Source organism: Tamandua tetradactyla, chromosome 6 (genome assembly GCF_023851605.1).
Source record: "Tamandua tetradactyla isolate mTamTet1 chromosome 6, mTamTet1.pri, whole genome shotgun sequence".
NCBI lineage: Eukaryota > Metazoa > Chordata > Mammalia > Pilosa > Myrmecophagidae > Tamandua > Tamandua tetradactyla.
Genome location: NC_135332.1, coordinates 50002478 through 50023777, shown reverse-complemented (window position 1 = coordinate 50023777; position 21300 = coordinate 50002478). Strand labels below are relative to the sequence as shown.

The 21300-nt window shown below is 34.6% G+C and overlaps 1 protein-coding gene across 4 annotated transcripts in view; it reads right to left on the bottom strand.

Moving 5' to 3' along the window:
• The window catches only part of NF1 (neurofibromin 1), a 354325-nt gene that overhangs the window by 191482 nt on the left and 141543 nt on the right, over positions 1–21300 (bottom strand). For all 4 annotated transcript variants that reach the window (XM_077165250.1, XM_077165251.1, XM_077165252.1 and 1 more), the window contains exons 14-16: positions 19045–19158; positions 4149–4228; positions 1145–1268 (exon numbers count right to left, since the gene is read on the bottom strand). In XM_077165250.1, coding sequence (XP_077021365.1) covers positions 1145–1268; positions 4149–4228; positions 19045–19158 — 318 coding nt within the window. The remainder of the gene's footprint in view (positions 1–1144; positions 1269–4148; positions 4229–19044; positions 19159–21300) is intronic.

Below are 21300 nucleotides of genomic sequence, written 5' to 3'. Positions count from 1 at the left end.
GGACACAAGCAAAACACCAACATAAATCTACTATATGAAAAATAATACATTTCACAGTCAACTATAAATGATTATTTGGGTTCTCTTTGTAACTGTTCCTTGCCATGTCAGGATAACTGGAAATTGACTTTCGAAATTAAGTTCCTCTGAACCAGCAATTAACATTGGCATATATGCCAAGTATATTACAAGAGTGAGTTTGTTGATCAGGATACTACAGAGTCATTACTGTATTACTAATGTTTGTAACCTGGAAAATTACACCATGGCCAAGGGCATAAAGTGCTGCAGTCTTATCACTTTCCTCATCTTTGGAATAACAAAATTTCAGTATATTAATACATACACATAAGTCAGATGTGAATAAAACCACCATTTCTAAGGAAGAATATTTAACAAGCTGTGTAGTATACTAAAAAGCATGAGTCTGGCAGTTTTTAAAGCCTCTCATGGCTATGATTGTAGAATTGGATAAAAACTCATGAAATCAAGTATTCCTAAAACCATGCCATGAATAGAAGAACTTTTTAATCTATTGACTAATTATAGAAAAAATATGCTAAAAGAAAGTTAAGGCTTTTTCCTATCTACCACAACCTTTTCTCTGTTTCAATAGTTTAGGATCATGAAATTTCACTCCACCCCAAGGAAGAAGACTCCTGATATTTTCAAGAGGTGGAACTTTTAAGGAAGGAATAGAAATAAACCTAGATTGAGGTTTCAACCTCTTTCCTTAAGCTCCTAGTAGATAACATTCTCTAGCCATAAGATTCTAGTCTTATATATGAACTTGAATGGAAAAATGGAATATGCTCCTCATCCTACTTTGGGGTCCACCATAACCCAGCCGATCCATAAATTTGATCCTCAACAATGACCTTTAGCTACACAGTTAAAGGTAGGCTTAACAGAGTCCTGCTTAACTTCCTAGCATTCACCAACATTGTAGCTTTAGGAACAAAGTCTCAGAATAAGGATTCATCAAATGTTGATTTCTCAGTCACTGTCCTGTGTACATTTCTCTTGAGGACACTGTAGTAGAGAGGTGATGGAGTAGAATCTAATTGGGGTAATAAACACTTCCTTAACCACTTCCATTACCATTCCAAATATTCTTCCATTTTTTAAAATGTCATTTGTTTACCTTATTTTTCAGAAGAAATTTATTCCTGCAGATCAAAATTTCCCGCAACCATTTGAGAATTTCTGTACTACTAAGCATCTGATGGCTAGTTAATTTCTTGCAGATGTAAAAAAGCATTTGTGAGCTGCAGTAACATAAAGTTCATTGTTATCAGCATGGTCAATACATAACCTACCACAAATAGAATCAGTACATAAGAATGTTATTCATAATGTATACATGTATTCATAATGTATACATACTTAGAGCAGCTTATTTTCCCTTCTAGGGTTGTTTTAGAAAAATGGTAATCAAAGTGTAACAGTATCATATCAAAGGAAAAAAATGCTACTCTCCAAACACTGTTTCATTCATGCATCCCATCCTTGCAGTGAACTTGAAAATGATAGACCATGTGCATAGTTTAGACTGCATATAAACCAGGGCAAGGGTCAGCAAACTATGGCCTTGATTTTATGGACCCCAGAAAAGATCATGTTTCCAACTTAATCCCTTCCTGTGAGGGTAGACCTACAGTGGGTGGGACCTCTTGATTAGGTTATTTTGGTTAAGGCCTGCCCTATGCAGGTTTTCATCCTTTTACTGCAGTCTTTTATAAGAGAAACTGAAAGAGACACAGACAAAAGCTAAGAGAGACAGAAAACAGAAAGGAAACAGAAGCTGAGAAAGCCATGGAAGCAACAAATAGAAAGCAATGACGCTCAAAAGAGAAGGGAGAGACAAGCAGATACCTGCCATGTATCGTGCCATATGATAGAGGACTCTAAGGTCATCAGTAGCTAGTCTTTGGGGAGAAAGCACTGCATGCTGATGCCTTGATATGGACATTTTCATGGCCTCAGACCTGCAAGCCTGTAAGCTAATAAATCCCTACTGTAAAAGCCAACCCATTTCTGGTATATTGCAATTTGGCAATGTTAATAAACTAAAACATATTCTGGTACCAGAAGTGCGGTGCTGAAATTGTAAATACCAAAAATGCTGGAATGGCTTTATAAATGGATAAGATTCAGGAAGAACTATGAGGTGCTTAATAGAAAAGGTCCAGATTTCTTTGAAGAGACTGCTGATAGAAAAATGGATTCCAAGGGTACTTCCAATGAGGCCTTATCCAAAAATGATGAATGGGTCATTTCCAACTGGAAAAAAAGGTGATCGTTGTTTTAAAGCGGCAGAGAACTTGGCAAAACGAGTCCTTTGCTGGATGGAAGGCAGAATTAGCTGAGGAGATTCCCAAACTAAATGTGGAAAGTGCAGCTGGGCTTTTCATTGCAGCTTATAGTAAAATCCAAGAGGAAAAGGATAAGCAGAGTACTGAATTCCTGAGTATAAAGAAACCAGAAACTGAAGATTTGGAAAATTCTGAGCTTCTGGAAAGCAAGTCCCCCAGAAAATAGTGCCTCATGTGAAGGTTTAAATGAACATAAATGCAGTCAGCCTTTTCAGAACAAGTCAGGATTGGAAACACAGTTATCCCAGAAGAGTTTATGGAACATCCTATTGTCTGAAGGTTGGGACCCATGTATTCTGCATGCAAAACCATCAAGTTTTTTTTGTGAAATCTGTATGAATGGAACCACTGCTAGCCTGTAGTAAAAGAGACAGACAAGGGACAAATTGAAGGAAAAATGACTTCAAAGGCAGAACCAGAGAAGGTGATGTCTGGAGCAAAGACACCCAAGCCAGGAGAGTGGACCCACCCATGTATGTGGGAAGGGTAAGTATGCTCCAATGCTTGTAGAGGGCAGACCTTCCATTTGTTGTTCAGGAAGAGTATTACCATCCCAGGGTTCTCAGATGCCTAGCGAATCACAAAGAACTTGGACACCCCTGTTGTTCAGGAAGAGTGGTGTTGCCCCAGTCTTCAGAGAGAGTAGAGCACATTTCCCAGGGAACGGGGAGAGTCTGGTCACCACTCCACTCTTCTAAGAACTGAAAGCTTGTAAGTTAATAAATCCCCATTGTACAAGTCAACCCATTTCTGGTATATTGCATTTTAGCAACTTTAGCAAACTAAAACAGGCCTGCATGCCATGCCAAACCCAGCCTCTGCCTACTTCTGTAAATAAAGTTTTAATGGAAAACAGCTATGTCCTTCATTTACATAGTGCCTATGGCTGCTTTCATGGTCCAACAGCAGAACTGAATACTTTTGACAGATTGTACAGCTCACAAAGCCTAAAATATTTACCATCTGGCCCATTAAAGAAAAAGTTTGCTGATCCCTGCTCTGGAGGTACACGAATTCAGCAGCCACTAGTCATGTTAAAAACTTTTACATTTATTACATGTTGAAATAATATTTTAGAGAAACTAGGTTAAATAAAATGCATTGTCAAAATTAATTTAATCTTTCTTTTTACTCGTTCATATGGCAACTAGAAAATTTTAAATAACATATGTGGGTCATAATATATTACTATGAGAGAGCGCTAGTTTAGAGTCTGCGATTTTAACTCAGCTCCCAAGTGACTTAGTGCACCCAGGCCATGATAAGAAGAAGGCAAAACCTGAGGCTTACTCATCTGCATTTTCCTCAAGGTGTTGCCTTTGTGCTCATTAAAAGGTAATAATTTACATAACCTTGGAGATACATTATAAAATTCTACAAAAATTTATGAGAGGTCACAGTTTAAAAAACTGAAATATTGTTTACTATTAGAGTTACAAAATTTTAACACTCTACGCTTACAACTGTGAAAATGTATTAAAAACACAATTGTAATTATGTAGAATTCTGAAATAGAAGAGAATTCACCAAAAGACAGTACTTATGGTTGGGTGATAAAATGCAACATGAGTTTCGAAATTTATCTTCTATGTTGTGGTGACATTTCTCTAACAATTAAAACAAAGAAATATTTTAATTAATATTTTCAAGTAAAATAAAATATGAAACCATAAAACTCTAAAGATACACATGAATAAAGTTACACAAAATAGTTAACATTTAAAAATTAAAATTAATACGAACAATTGAATTTAAAAATAAGAGTATGTATACCTAATCTCCCAAAATGTTTCTACAGGAGCATCAGGATTCCACAGATCGATGCTATCTAACTGATGAAGAACCAGCAAAGCCTGAATTTTAAGAGGGAAAAAGGAGAGAGAACACTTTCACTCAAAAAAAATTTTTAGCAACCATAACACTGGGTATATATTTTATAAATACCAATTAAAAAATGGAGCTACTTTAATTGTAGCCTTATCTATAGTAAAAAGAGAAAGAAGAAAAAAAAAAAAAACCCAGAAAACTCAGTCCCTGGGGAAATAATGGCTGACAGATCAAAACTGTACATAGAATGAAATCACATTATTCTTATCATTCTCACATTAAATGGCACACATAAAATTAAATGACCGATTAATTCAGAATAAATATACATATTCATGTAAAAAAACTGCTCAAGAAACAAAATGACTAATAAATATCCAAGAACTCTATGGAACATAGTTAACCCTCAAGTAAGGAGGGCGTCAAAATTATCACACACAGCAATATCTTACTTCTTGGCCAAAATGTAAAGTGTAGGTAAACTTGCTTGCCAAAAATTATTTTGGAACAGGACAAATTATTTTTCAAAAAATGAGGGAGAGGGAAGCAAAGCAGATCTTGCAATTCATACCAGATTATTCATCCTAAGAGATTATAATTCTACCACAGAACTGAAGTGGAATTTGGCTCACAGAACGTTAGCAAGAATTAAAGAAATTAATTTTAAATATACAACTAATATACAAATATATTATTACTACATAAATTAGAACAATCAGAGGAAGAAAGGGTAAAACTTAGACTCTTTCTTCAAACCAATCCCACTCTAACTCCAATTCCACAATGCTTCCCTGACCAGAAACAAGCAATATTGAGTTCTGCCCATTTCTTTTAGTTCTTGGTCAGTCAATTTGGTGATTCTTTACTGCCCTTTAAAGACTTTCATGAAAACTCTAATGCAATACTGTTTGTGACTAATAAAAAGAATTTATTCCTTTTTCTCTTAAAACCAAATCAAATACATAATAGCTAGCTACACTGATAATAATCTGCCTCACACTAGGAAAAGATTTTTATATAAACAACTAATCATGGACAACTTAATAATTCTAAAAGTTATTAAATTATATAAGGACCAGCACTGCATTAACTTATTTCAGTTTTCTTACAATTACTTTATTTTTTTAATTTTTATTAATAAAATCAACCAACATACAATATGAACATTCTTAACGTATGAATATTCCATACTTGGTATGCAATCAATGGCTCACAATATCATCACATAGTTGTATATTCATCACGATGATCATTTCTCAGAACATTTACATCACTCCAGAAAAAGAGATAAAAATAAAAAACTCATACATTCCATACCCCTTACCCCTCACTCTGATTGACCACTAGTATTTCCCTCTACCTAATTTATTTTAACATTTGTTCCCCCTATTATCTATTTATTTTTAGTCCATATTTTTTACTCATCTGTCCATACCATAGATAAAACGTTTTTCACAATCACACAGTTACTTGCAAAAGCTATAACATATACAATCATCTTAAAGCAACATGGCTACTGGAACCACAGCTCTACAGTTTCAGGCACTTCCCTCTAGACCCTCTAATACACCTTAAACTAAAAAGGAGTTATCTATATGTGTAAGAATAACCTCCAGGATAACCTTTCGATTCTATTTGAAATTCTCAGCCACTGATACTTTATTTTGTCTCATTCCTCACTTCCCCCTTTTAGTTGAGAAGGTTTTCTCAATCCTTTGATGCTGAGTCCCAGCTCGTTCTAGGATTTCCATCCCACGCTGCCAGGGAGGTTTACACCCCTGGGAGTCATGTCCCACGTAGAACGGGGGAGGGCATTGAGTCTGCCTGCTGTGTTGGCCGAGAGATAGGCCACAGCTGAGCAACAAAAGAGATTCTCTGGGGGTGACTCTTGCCTAATAGGCTTAGCCTATCCTTTGCAGGGGTATGTTTCATATGAACAAACTCCAAGATTAAGGGTTTGACCTATTGATTTTGCTGTCCTCACTGCTTGGAGAATATCAGGCCTTCTCCATATGGGGAAGTTATATTCTTACAATTACTTTTAGGTATCTAATGAAAACTACAATTTATTGTGAGAATCTTCAGAAGCTATATAGTTTATATCAAGGAAAATGAGCACAAATTAAAATTCAATTTTGTCACTACTGTAAAATCTTAAAAAAAAACTAAAGTGATGGTAAATTGTTCTAAGTGGCAAATTTTCCACTTACATTTTTGTTTGATAAAACATTTTTTTTAAATATTGAAAGGAAAAGTGTTACCTTTGTCCTCACCATGTTTTACTGTTCATGTCCCCTTCCATTTTTTTTTAATTTTCCACATATACAAAACTGTATACTCATCTGACATTTCATAAATTTTTCCTATTGCTGTGTGACCTTTCTATGTTTTAATGGATGCTTAATAGTTCACCAAGTAGAAACACCACTCTCTAGCCATTGAATATTCTACTATTATTTAATTATGATATACTGCACTCAGGTCTTTTACACTGTACTTTAAGAAGGACCAACATCCCATCACTTGAATAGTGTGGTCAAACAGATTCCGTGAATCACACTGGTGCTAACTTCATTATGACCCTCGAACAACTAATGCTCTCAGGTTTAGATGAGTGGCCTGTGGCTTTTTAAACATGAACATTTAAATAGCTTTATTGTGGTAAACTATAACATAAAAATCATTTTAACCAGTTTTAAGTTTACAATTCTGTGACATGAAGTACACTGACAATTTTCTATTACTTTTACCACTATCTATTTACAGAACATTTTCATCATCCCATATGGAAACTTGTATTCATTAAGCAATCATGCCCTACTCCTCTGCCCATGATAATCACAATCATGTTTTCTGTCTCTGTGAATTTGCTTAAAGTACTCTGCATTAGAGAAATCACGTAATATTTGTCCTTTTGTGTCTGGCTTATTCCACTCAACATGGTATCTTCAAGGTTCATTTATATTGTAGCATGTATCAGCACTTCATTTTTTTCACAGCTAAATAACATTGTATGAATATACCATACTTTGTTTATCCATTCATTTGTTAATGGACAACTGGGTTCCACCTTTTGAATATAGGGAATAATACTGCTATGAACATTGATATATAGGGATCTTTGTTTTTAAATCTTTGTTTTTTTAAACCTTTGGGGCATATATCTAGAAGTGTGATTGCCAGGTCATATGGCAATCTTATACTTAACTTTCTGAGGAACAGGCAAACTGTTTCTCACAGAGGCTACACCATTTTATATTCCCATCACAATGTATGAGCATTCCTATTTCTCTACGTCCTCATCAATACTTGTAACTCTCTTTTTTTAAAAAAAAAAAAAAACAGCCATCCCAGTGGATGAAGTGGTAACTCATAGTTTTGATTAGCCTTCCTCTAATGGCTAATAATGTTGAGTATCTTTTCATGTGCTTATTGCCCATTTGTATATCTTCCTAGGAGAAATATCAGTTCAAATCCTTAGCTCATTTTTAAATTGAGCTGTTTTCTTTTTGTTGTTGAGTTACAGGAGTTCCTTATATTTTTTGGATATTAAACTCTAATCAGATATGACTTCCAAACATTTTCACCCTCTCAGCAGGATTTTTCACTTGCTTGATAAGTGTCCTTTGATGTACTGAAGTTTTTTAATTTTGACGAAGTCCTATTTATCTATTTTTTCTTGTCGTTCATGCTTCTGTTATAAAATCGAAGAATCCATACCCAAGTACAAGCTCCTAAAATTTCCCTGTGTATAAGACATAGCATTATCTCTTATATTTACGTTGTTGGTCCATTTTGAATTAATCTTTGTATGGTGAGAAGTAAGGGATGAATCATTCTTTTCTATGTATAATTCCAGTTGTTACAGCACCATTTGCAGAAGAGAAAATTCTTTCCTCATTGGATGTACTTGGAACTCTTGTCAAAAATTAACTGGCCATAGATGCAAAGGTTTATTTCTGGGTTCTCAATCCTTTTTCACTGGTCTATGTGTCTAGATCTGTACCACAATGTTTTAATTACTGTCAGTTTGTGGTAAGTTTGAAATCAGGAAGTATGAGTCCTCCATTTTTGGTTTTCTTTTTCAAGACTTCTTAAGCTACTGGGGAACCCTTGCAATCCCATATGAATCTGAGGATGGGCTTTTCCATTTGTGTAAAATTCTGATAGGGATTACATTACATTTGTAGATTGCTTGGGGTAGCAATGATATTAATCTCCCAATCCATGAAATAAAAATGTCTTTCCATTTATTTGGGTCTTCTATAGTTTCTTTCAACCATGTTTTATAGTTATCAGTATACAAGTTCCACTTCCTTGGTAAAACTTAATCTCCCTAAGTATTTTATTCTTTTAGATGCTATTGTAAATAGAATTGTTTCCTTAATTTCTTTTTCCAATAACTGGAGTGTAGAAATACAACTGATTTTTGTGTGTTTGTCTTGTAGCCTGCGTCTCTGCTGAATTTATTGGTTCTAGAGACTTTCTTATGGATTCTTTTGAGATTTTTCTAAACATCGGATCGGGTCATATGTGAAGAGGGATAGTTTTACATCTTCCTTTCCAATCTGGATGCCTTTTATTTATTTTTCTTGCCTGATTGCTCTGGTTAGAACTTTCAGTATAATGCTGAATAACAGTGGTGACAACAGGTATTCTCGGCTTGCTCTTGATCTTAGGAGGAAAGCTTTCAGTCTTTCACCATTGAGCATGATGTTTGTTATTGGTTTTTCATAAACACCTCTTAGCATGTTGAGGAAATTTTCTTCTAATCCTAGATTTCTGAGTGTTTGTCCATGAAAGGATGTAGGATTTTGTCAAACACCTTTTCTGCATCAACTGAGATAATAATGTGTTTTTCCCCCTTCATTCTATTAATGTGGTATATTACATAGATTGCTTTTCTCATATTGAAACAGCCTTGCATTCTTGGAATAAATTCCACTTTATTATGCTGTATAACTCCTTCTACTGGATTGAGAGTTTTGCTTCTATGGTCACAAAGGAAACTAGACTATAATTTTCTTTTTTTTGTGCTGTATTTGTCTGGCATCAGGGTAATCCTGCCCTCACAGAATGAGTTAGGAGGTTTCCCTCCTGTTCTAATTTTTGAAAGAGTTTGAGAATAAATGGTGTTAATTCCTCTTTAAATAGCTGCTAGATTTTAGCAATGAATCCATCCAGTCCTGGAATTCCCTTTTTGGGGAGTTCTTTTTTTTTAATCACCAATTTGATCTCTTGTTGTGTGTTTGTTAAGATTTTCTATTTCCCCTTGAATCAGTTTAGGTAATTGTATGTTTCTAGGAATTTATCCATTTCATCTAGGTTTTCTAATTTGTTGGCATACAATTATTCATAGTACCTTCTTATAATCCTTTATATTTCAGTAAGGTTGGTAGTAAAGTCCCCAATCTCATTCATGAGTTCAGTTATTTGAGTCCTCTTTTTCTTTTTCTCTTTGTTATTATAGCTAATATTTGTTGATTTTATGATTTTTTTCAAAAAATCAACTCTGATTTCTTGCTTCTATTGTTTTTTCTGTTCCTATTTCATTTATCTCCAATCTAATCTAACTATTTCTTTCCTTCTGCTAATTTTGGGTTTAACTTACTCTTGTTTTTCTAGTTCCTTTAGACATAAAATTAGATTACTGATTTGTCACCTAACTCTTTTTTTTTTTTTTGACTTTTTAAAAGGGGAATTTAATAAATTGCTAGTTTACAGTTCTAAGACTGAGAAAATGTCCCAATTAAAGCAAGTTTATAGAAATGTCCAATCAAAGGGAAAGATACCTTGGTTCAAGAAGGCTGATGAAGTTCAGGGTTTTTCTCTCAAGTGGAAGGGCCATGGCGAACATAGTTTCTCTCTCATCAGGAAAGGCAAATGGTGAACACGGTCAGGGTTCCTCTCTCATCTGGAAGGGCAAATGGCGAACACAGAGTCATCTGCTGGCTTCTTCTCCTGGCTTCCTGCTTCATGAAGCTCCCCGGGAGGCAGTTTCCTTCTTCATCTCCAAAGGTCGCTGGCTGGTGGACTCTGCTTCTCGTGGCTGTGTCATTCTGCTCTGCTCTCTCTGAATCTCTTTCATTCTCCAAAATGTTTCTTCTTTTATAAGACTTCAGAAACTAATCAAGACCCACCCAAATGGGTGGAGACATGCCTCCAGCTAATTCAGTTTAACAAGCGCTCTTGATTAAACCACATCTCCAGGGAGATGATCTAATTACAGTTTCAAACATACAGTACTGAATAGGGATTAGAAGAAACGGCTGTCTTTACAAAATGGGATTAGCATTAAAACATGGCTTTTCTAGGGTACATACATTATTTCAAACCAACACAAGTACCAAGGAATCTTATCTTCCACCAAAGATCCCCAAAAGTGTTGTAACCAATAAATCAGAATTTAAGGGATGGTTTTGATTACTGAATCATTGGATAGATATTCCTTTTTTTTTTTTTAATTTTTTTATTAATCAAAAAAAAAAAGAAATTAACACAACATTTAGAAATCATTCCATTCTACACATGCACTCAGTAATTCTTAGTATCATCACATAGATGTATGATCATCATTTCTTAGTACATTTGCATCGATTTAGGAAAAGAACTAGCAAAACAGCAGAAAAAGATATAGAATGCTAATATAGAGAAGAGAATTAAAATAATAATACTAATAAAATATATATATATATAAAAAGGAAAAAGAAAAAACAAAAACAAAAGATACAAACACACAAACAAACAAAAAACCATATTTCAGGTGCAGCTTCATTCAGTGTTCCAACCTAGTTACATTACACTTAGGTATTATTGTGCTGTCCATTTTTGAGTTTTTGTATCTAGTCCTGTTGCACAGTCTGTATCCCTTCAGCTCCAATTACCCATTATCTTACCCTGTTTCTAACTCCTGCTGGTCTCTGTTACCAATGATATATTCCAAGCTGATTCTCGAATGTCGGTTCACATCAGTGGGACCATACACTATTTGTCCTTTAGTTTTTGGCTAGACTCACTCAGCATAATGTTCTCTAGGTCCATCCATGTTATTACATGCTTCATAAGTTTATTCTGTCTTAAAGCTGCATAATATTCCATTGTAGGTATACGCCACAGTTTGTTTAGCCACTAATCTGTTGATGGACATTTTGGCTGTTTCCATCTCTTTGCAATTGTAGATAATGCTGCTATAAACACTGGTGTGCAAATGTCCGTCTGTGTCTTTGCCCTTAAGTCCTTTGAGTAGATACCTAGCAGTGGTATTGCTGGGTCGTAATCCATTGTGCCATTCTATGTCTTTTGATTGGGAAATTCAGTCCATTAACTTTTAGTGTTATTACTGTTTGGATAATGTTTTCCTCTACCATTTTGGCTTTTGTATTATATATATCATATCTGACTTTCCTTCTTTCTACACTTTACTCCATACCTCTCTCTTCTGTCTTTTCGTATCTGACTCTAGTGCTCCCTTTAGTATTTCTTGCAGAGCTGGTCTCTTGGTCACAAATTCTCTCAGTGACTTTTTGTCTATAAATGCTTTAATTTCTCCTTCATTTTTGAAGGACAATTTTGCTGGATATAGGAGTCTTGGTTGGCAGTTTTTCTCTTTTAGTGATTTAAATATATCATCCCACTGTCTTCTAGCTTCCATGGTTTCTGCTGAGAAATCTACACATAGTCTTATTGGGTTTCCCTTGTATGTGACAGATTGTTTTTCTCTTGCTGCTTTCAAGATCCTCTCTTTCTCTTTGACCTTAGATCTACCATTGTAGGTATCCATTGTTTTTTCCATTTTTTCTTCTTTGTCCTTCACTCCCACAAGTTCTGTGATTTGTTTTTTCAGATTTTCTGTTTCTTCTTTTTGTTCAGCCCATGTCTTCTTCATGTCCTCCCTCAATTTATTGATTTGGTTTTTGAAGAGTTTTTCCATTTCTGTTCGTATATTCAGCATTAGTTGTCTCAGCTCCTGTATCTCATTTGAACTATTGGTTTGTTCCTTTGATTGGGCCATATCTTCAATTTTCCGAGCGTCATCCATTATTTTCTGCTGGTGTCTGGGCATTTGATCAGATTTCCCTGGGTGTGGGACCCAGCTGGTTGAAAGGTTTTTCTGTGGAATCTCTGGGCTCTGTTTTTCTTTTCCTGCCCAGTAGGTGGCGCTCGTGGCGGTCGTTTGTCTGCGGGGCAGTTGGCTGGGAAACCGCGCGTGGAGGCAGGGGTCGCTGGCCGCGGCTTGGGGGAGTGCCGGTCCAAATTGCCCAGCTGGCCCGAGACGCCAAGCATGACAGGAGGGCCCCACTATCCAATGTTCCCAGTCAGACCGGGGAGCCACGTGCGTGGAGGGAACCCCAGTCGCCAGCCGCCCCAGCCGGGAAAACGTGCGCCCTTCGGGTATCTCACCGCAGTGGATTCTCCCTACCCGTTCAGCCGTTCCAGAATGGGGTACGCTGTCTTTTTGGTCTCTGTCGTGACTCCGGGAGCTGTTTCGTATTGTTTCTGTTTCTTTAGTTGCTTTTCTGGAGGAGGAACTAAGACCCGCGCGTCTTACTAAGCCGCCATCTTCTCCCAAGTGATCCCCTAACTCTTTTTTAATGTAGGCATTTACACCTAAAATTTACCTCTAAGCACTGCCTTCACTGCACCCCACAGTTTTGGTATGATGTGTTTTTATTTTTATTTGTCTCTAAGTATTTCCTAACTTCCCTAGTAACTTTTTCTTTGTCCCACTGGTTGTTTAAAAGGGTGTTGTTTAATTTCATTAAATTTGTACATTTTCCCAGTTTCCTTTTGTTATTTATTTCTAGCTTTATTCCATTGTGAGAAGATACTTCGTATACATGCAATCTTTTAAAATTTGTTAAGATTTAAAATGTACCTATGGATGATAGTTAATAGTAATATTTTAATACTTCTTCATCAATGTAACAAATGTACCACACCATCATTATAGGTCAATAATATGTGGGGTAAGGAGTATGGGAGAATTAGGGTTTTCTTTTTCATTTCTTCTCTGGAATAATGAAAATTTGATCATGGGGCCATATGCAGAACCATGTGATGATACTGTGAATCAGTGATTGTGTACTTCAGGATGGTTTCTAAGGTGTGTGAATATATCTCAATAAAATTGGATTAAAAAATGAAAAAGATGTAGCCTAGCATATGGTCTATCCTGGAAAATGATCTATGTGTACTTGAAAAGAAGGTATAATCTGCTGTTGTTGGATGGTGTGCTCTCTATATATCTGTTAGGTATAACTGGTTTATAGTGTGGTTCAAGTCCTCTATTTCCTTACTGATACTCATCTAAATATTCTATCAATTATTAAAAATGATGTACTGAAATCTCCAACTATTATGGTAGAGCTATCTATTTGTCCTTTAATTCTATCAATTTTTGCTTCACATATTTTGGGGCTCTGTTGTTAGGTATGTATAAGTCTTTAATTGTTATACCTTCTTGCTAAATTGAACCTTTCTTCAATATATAGTGTCCTTCTCTGTCTCTTGAAAACTTTTATGACATAAAATCTATTTTGTCTCATGATGATATAGCCATTCCAGCTCTCTTTTGGTTACAATTTGCATGAAATATCTTTTTCTATCCTTTTACTTTCAACCTCTTTATGCCTTTGTATCTAAAGCGAGTCTTATGAAGTCAGCTATAGATGGATTATGATTTTTCACCCAATGGGCCAATCTCGGCCTTTCAATAGGAAAGTTTAATCCATTTACATGTAAGGTAATAACCAATAAGGAAGAATTTACATTTACCATTAGCTGTTTTCCATATACCTTATATGTCTTCTGTTCTTAAGTACTCCATTATTGTCTTCTTTTGGTATTGATTTGATTTTTTGTAGTATACTATGGTAGATTACATATTCTTAACTTTAATCTGTATTCCTGTGGATGTGACCCCATTACAAATAGGAACTCTTAAAGATGTTATTTTTAGGTATGGTGTGGTCAACTGAAGTAGGATGAGCCTTAAACCAGAGTACTGGAGGCCTTATAAAGAGAATAAACAAGAAACCAGGGTCAGAGAAGTCCACAGAAAAGCAGGAAACCAGATGTAAAAGGAGAGAACATCATCATGTGACAAAAAGCCAAGAAACCCCGAGGATCCATGGCAAGCCAGCACCAAAACACTACTGACCCTGGGAGGAAGTAGCCTTCTATCTTTCACAAATACGAGACAATAAATTCCCATTGTTTAAGCTAATTTGTATGGTATTTTTTGTCATGGCATCCTGGCAAACTAAGACATGGTACCTTTTTTATTCCCTTCTCGCCTTTTCTCTATATTTTTTAGTTATTTTCTTAGTGCACACCTTTGTGATTGCAATGGACCTCTTAAATTAATAACAATTAAAATTAATATCAACTTAGTAATATAAAAATGCTCTAATCGCATTTTATCTTTGAATTCTCTAAAGATCTAAGCAGGGGCTACAGGGGAACTGAGATGGGGTAGGAGAGGAGTAAGGAGATCAAGCAAAGAGAAAAGGTAAACTAAAGAAATATTGCTAGAGGCAATTTTTTGTTCATTTTGTGTTTAGGAAAGACATGTAAAGTACTTGAGATTTTTTGAGCAATTAACATTAAGTGCACAGACTGTGATCCTTAAGCCTTAAAGACAATTGTGTGAAAGACCTGTGTGGATTGTGCTGTTATAGGACTTCTTCATAGCCAATAACTCTACTTGAAACTACAAACTACAGTCACCATTTATTCGTCTTTCTGTTTATCGTCTTTCTCCTCCAAATAAAATGTAAGCTTGATGAAGGGAAAAAAAAAAAAAAAAAAGCTCTAATCCCATACATCTCTGTCTCTCCTTCTCTATAATGATACTGACTCAGGTTACCTCTCTCTATATAGTATGTCCATTAAAATAATTTTAATTATTGTGTACACATTTACCATTTAAGTCACTTGGGGGAAAAGCACTTACAAATCAAAAGTACTTAATACAGGATTTTACATTTACCTATGTATTTACCTTTATCAATGTTCTTCTGTTTCTTCTTATGGCTTCAAGGTTCTGTCTATTATGCTATTGAACATTAACCCCTTCTCTTGCTAATGAATATTTAAAGTTTTCTTAATGGCCTCCTATTATTTAGAAGAGTAATAAGCATCTCTGTGTTTGGTTTTTTCCTTTTGAATTATATTCATAGAGTAAAAAAATCACAGGAATGGAATTATTTGAGCAAAAATATGTATGCTCATACAGTTCCTGCCAAATACTGTCAAATGACCTTCCAAAAAGAATGTAAGAAATGTACCAATTTATAGGGCAAATAGCAATGTATACAAATAAAAACAATGAGTGCTTATACTTGGTAAATATTTTAGAATCATATAGTATATACAGCAAAGTACCAAATCTTAATTATATAGCTCAATGAATTTTCATAAATGTATGCACTCCTATGTAACCATCACACAGATCAATATTACCAACACCCCAGAAGTCTCTTTCACATCTCTTCCTAGTCATTAGTCCTTCAACAAAGGTAAGCCACTATTGTGAATTCTATCACTATTGATTCCTTTTGCCTATGTTTAAAAGTTATGTAAATGAAATCATACAGTAATTCCTCTTTTCTGTTTCAATCAAAATTTTGTCTGTGAGATTCTGTGGTAGGTCATTCTTTTTCATTGTTGTATACTATCCAATTGAACAAATATAACCAAAATTATGTATGCATTCTACTGCTGATAGATTTGGATTGTTTCCAGGATTTTTGTGTTTCTTGTATTATAAATTCTTGCTAACATTTTTGTACATGTCTTTTGATAAACACACTAATGCATTTCTGCTAGACATACACCTAGGATTGGAATTGTTTGGTCTATGTCTAGCTTTAGCACACATTTCAAAACAACTTTCAGTGGTAGTTGTACCAATTTGCATTTCTACTAGCAGTGCATGGATGAAATCACAGTGGAGTCATTTGATATTTCATAAATATTTTTAAGTTATCTTTTTGTTACTGATTTCTAGCTTAATTTCACTGCAGTCATAGCTATCCTGAAATATTTTAATCTTTGGAATTTGCTGACACTTGCTTCATGTTCAGATACATAAATATTCCATGTTACTTGAAAAAAAATGCATTTATTGAGTGTAGGGCTCTATAGGTGGCATATAGGCCAAATCTGTTATCTGTATTGTTCAAATCTTCTATTCCTTACTGACTTATTTTTTGCTTGTTTGTTTTATCAGCTATTGAGAGATGTGCTCAAGTGTACAGCTTTGTCTATTTCTCCTTTTACATCTGTCAATAGTCACTTTACATATTTAGATATTAAGTTCATACATTTTTATTTTCTGGATAGATTAGACAGATCTCTTTGTAATAAAACATCCATCTTTATCTTTAGAAATTTACTTTAAACTGTATAACTCTAGATATATTACATCAGCTTTCTTGTGTTAATATTTGCATGGCATACATTTTCGTCTTTGTACTTTCTACTTCCCAGTGCCCTTATACTTAAGCTGTCTCTCTCATAAAGACCATGTAACTAGATTTCTGCACTCCTAGAGAAATGAAAGCATATGTTCACACACAAGATTTGTACATAAATCTCTATTAGATTTAGATTTATCCTAGAGCTTTATTTGTAATACCAAAACCAGAAACAACACAAATGTCCATCAACAGGTGAGTGGATAAACAACTTGTGGTATATCCATGTAATGGAACACTATTCAGCAACAAGAAGGAATGAATGTTTTTTGAAATGCATAAATTAATAAATAATCAATACATGCAACAAATGGATGAATATATCAGTAATTATGCTGAGTTAACAAAGATAGACAAGAAACTATATTTCATGATTTCATTTATGTAAAATACAAACTAATTTACAATGAAAGAAAGGAGATTAATGATTGCTGAGGAGGCAGCGGGGTAAGCAGGGATCAAAAACGGGAGGAACTACACAGGGGCACAAGGTTATTTTCAGCAGTGTTGGATATGTTCACAGAAATTCATACAGATGAATATATAAATTGTGGTCATAATCATCAATAGTTACTTATCAGGGATAAACACAACATGGATGTATCTGGAAAAACTTGTTGAGTGAAAGAATCCAGACCCAAAACAGTACATACTTTAAGATTCTATTCATATGAACTTCTAGAACTGGCAAAATTGACCTTTATAACGACAGAGCTTAGAGCAGGACTGATGTTGATGCTGAGGCAGAGGCTGACACAGGGAAACTAACTGTGATGATAGAAATACTTTAAAACTTTTATAATTTTACTCATGAAAATTAAACCTCAATAAAGTTTATTTTAACTAAAATCATATTTATCAAATAATCCTCATAAAATATACTTTTTTACTTTTTGGGGGATTTAAACATTTTTATTGTTAAATATAGCATATATACAAAGAAAAGGAAGATGTAATGGTTTTCAAAATACACTTCAACAAGCAGATTTAAAACAGATTTCAGAGTTTGTTATGTGTTACCATTCCACGATATCAGATTTTTCCTTCTAGCTGCTCCAAAACACTGGAGGCTAGAAGGAATTTTTTTTTCTTTCCTGTGAAAAATAACATATATACCAAAAAAGCAATAAATTTCAAAGCATATCGTAACAATTAGCTGTAGAAGAGATTTCAGAGTTTGGTATGGAATTGTAACCCATACCATTTTTAGGTTTTTAGTTCTAGCTGCTCAAAGATACTGGAGACTAAACGAAATATCAATATAATGATATTCGTTTGTTAAACCCTACGTTCTCTGTATAACGCCACCATCACCTTTGATCTTTCTCCCATTCTTTATGGGTATTTAGGCTATGCCCATTCTTACTTTTTCATGGTGGGAGCGGCTATTGATAATATGGGATAGGGAGAGGGAGCTAGACAATAACAAGTGTTGACAAGGATGTGGAGATACTGGAATCCTCACATTCTATCAGTGGGAATATTAAATGATCCAGTGTTTTAGAAAACAGTTTGGTAGTTACTGAAAAGTAAACAGAGTTACCACATGACCAAGCAATTCTACTCCTAGGTATATACCCAAGAGATATGTCTAAACAAAAAGTTATACATGAATCTTTGTAGCAGCAGTTTCATAATACTCAAAAAGTTTTCTACAATCCAAATGTCCATCAATTGATGAATGGATAGACAAACTGTGATAGAGCTATTTGATAGGATACTATTAAGCTGTAAAATAGAATGAAACACTAATTCATGCTACAACATGGATGAACCTTGAAAACTTATGCTAAGTAAAAGAAACCAGACACAAAATGTATATCATGTATATATCACTTACATGAAATGTACAGATTAGGCAAATATTTAGAGACAGAACTTAAATAAGTGGTTCCCAGGGGCTGGAGGAATGGGGGAATAGGAAGTTTTAGGGTTTCTTTTTGAGTGACAAAAATGTTCTCGAAGTACACAGTGGTATTAATTCTATAACCCTGTGAATATACTAAAAAACAGTGAATTATACACTTAAAATGACGACCTTTATAGTGTGTGAATTACCCAGCAATTTAAAAATCAATACATACTTAAAATTCAAAAAATTAAATGCAATTAGAAAATGCTGACTGTTTTAATTAAGCATCAGAATTTGCACAACGCTGCTGCTATATGTGATATAAAACAACTAAACCATTTCTTTCTCCCATGGAGTTTAAAAACAGTATATAGATACAAACATACCATTTCCAGAAATGATATCTACCTACTGCTCACACAAACCACATGTCAAAGAAACATCAAAAATATACAGTTATGACACTTTCTTCAATTCCAGAATTGATTTTCAGAATTCATTTTCCCCTTACCTCCATTGCTTCCTGAGCAATCTCTGGCATGTGTGACTGTGGCACCAGTTGGACAAGCCCTGTAATTAATTCTGCTGTACTGCCTTGGGTTTCAGGTCCCTGTTTTCTTGGATTCTGCAATGAAAATCAGCAATTTTCAATTAAAAAAAAATCTATTTCTGGAGGCTAAAGGGAATAGGGAATGGAGAAAAACTGCTAATAGATAAGGAGGTTTTTTTTTGGGGGGTGACAAAAATATTCTAGAATTAGAAGTGGTGAGGATTGCACAACCTTGTAAATATACTAAACACCACTGAATTGTACACTTTAAAACGGTGAATTTTATGTATGCGAATAATATCTCAACAAAAAAATTGTGAAATTTAAAAAAAAAAAAAACTGCTTATGTCAGGATTCTCTTAATCCACATGTATGATTGTTTATCAATGTAAGTAAGGCCCAAGGAAAAGCCTAATTAAAAGAAAAAAAAATTAAGTATTTCCTTCTCAGTTAGGATATTATATCAGTAACATGAGGGGTAAATAATTTTTTTCCAGGGGCTAACCCTTTGGTTTGGAACTCACTGGTTTTGATGTTATAAATGATTTATATATATACATAAATATATAAATTTGAAAGCAAAGAACACGCATGTTGATAAGGACTGCATGATTATCCTGTGTAGCAATCTCTTGTCCAGTACAAAGGATCTGCCAAATCCACAGAGGTGATGTCCAGGGAGGGCTAGAATCCACATTTCCAGATACCCATTCTTCAGTCCTTTTCTTTAAGGAAATACTGTACTAAATAAAGCAAATTAAAGGTGTACATAAATGTGAATTTCTACCTACTAAAGAGAGCAAAATGTTTCCTGTAACTTGGAAGCATCTATTTATACTTTAATAAGATGTGGTTCAATTAAATGAGGCCAGTGCAAGTAGCATCAATTTCTTATTTTGCTAACTACGGGTTTTTTCCTACCAAAATGATTTAAAGTACACCCTCATCACAGAATATCTGTAATCCAAAACTGTTAGCCTATTTTCTGACATTTATAGTCATTCACTCACAAGCCAATCTATTTATTTAACACCACAGAGACAACAATGAAGAAAAAGATGTATTTCCTCCCCTCTGGGAACATGTAGTCCGACGGAGAAGACAAAAATTAATAAAATAATCAGATGAACAAATGTAAAATGAGATGAGCTCTATGAAGGTATGTGCTGCTTTGAGAGTCTGTAACAGGAAAATGTGGCCAAGTCAGGAAGGTTTCTTTAGAATAGTAATAGCAGCTTTGAATTAACAGGAACTATTATGTGAAAAGAAGAGGGGAACATATCCTAGGCAGAGAGAATAGTGAGTATGAGAGTAGGTCTGAGAATGGGGTAAATAAGAGGGACTGAAAGGAAGTCCACTGTGACTAGAGTAGAGAAGAAAAGAAAACTACAATTCAAGATGTGGCAGAACTGACAAGTAGGAGTCAAACTTTTCCTTAAACTTTGAGGTTTATTTGGATTTCTGTTTCTACCACGAGTAATGTTAATTAAAGGGCTTTCAGCTGGGCAAAGGGTATGATTAAGTCTGCTGTGTGAAAAGATCACCATAACTTCAGTTCAAAGAAATAATTAGAGGGAGGTAAGAAAGGATATAAACTGAGCAGTTAGGAGACTTGAAAAAAATAAGAATAATATGGATCAGGATAGGGATGGTAGGGATGAAGACAATAATACAATCATACTACTTTAAACATACCATGATTGAGACCATCTAATAATTACTCCTATATTTCGCCTATTTACCAAGATTTAGAATTTGTATATATAAAATACAAAATAAGTATCTGCAACAAATCTTTCCCTGTTTTATAAATGTTACTATGGTTACTTTGAGAGAAGTTGCTTAACCACTAGATGGCAGCAAAGAAAATATTTTCAATTTTAAATGCCACTTTTCTGCTTGCTAAATTTTAAACCTGAAAAATAGTAAGCTCTGCTTAAATTTTTGCTCTTCAAACAATAAAAAACTTAACACAAAAGCACCAGTGAACCTAGTGCATTTTCTAGACCTGAATTATAGTCATGAAAACAGAGTAATACTAACACATTATATGATAAGCATGATGAAATACCACCACAAGAAAGTTTTGCTATATAACAAAGAAATGAGGAGAAAAGGTATTTCATTACTTTTATAGACTTCCACTGGATGAATTTATGGAATTTTTCTATGCCAAAGTTCTAGCTAATTTATTCCCTTAGAAAAATTTGGATGGGC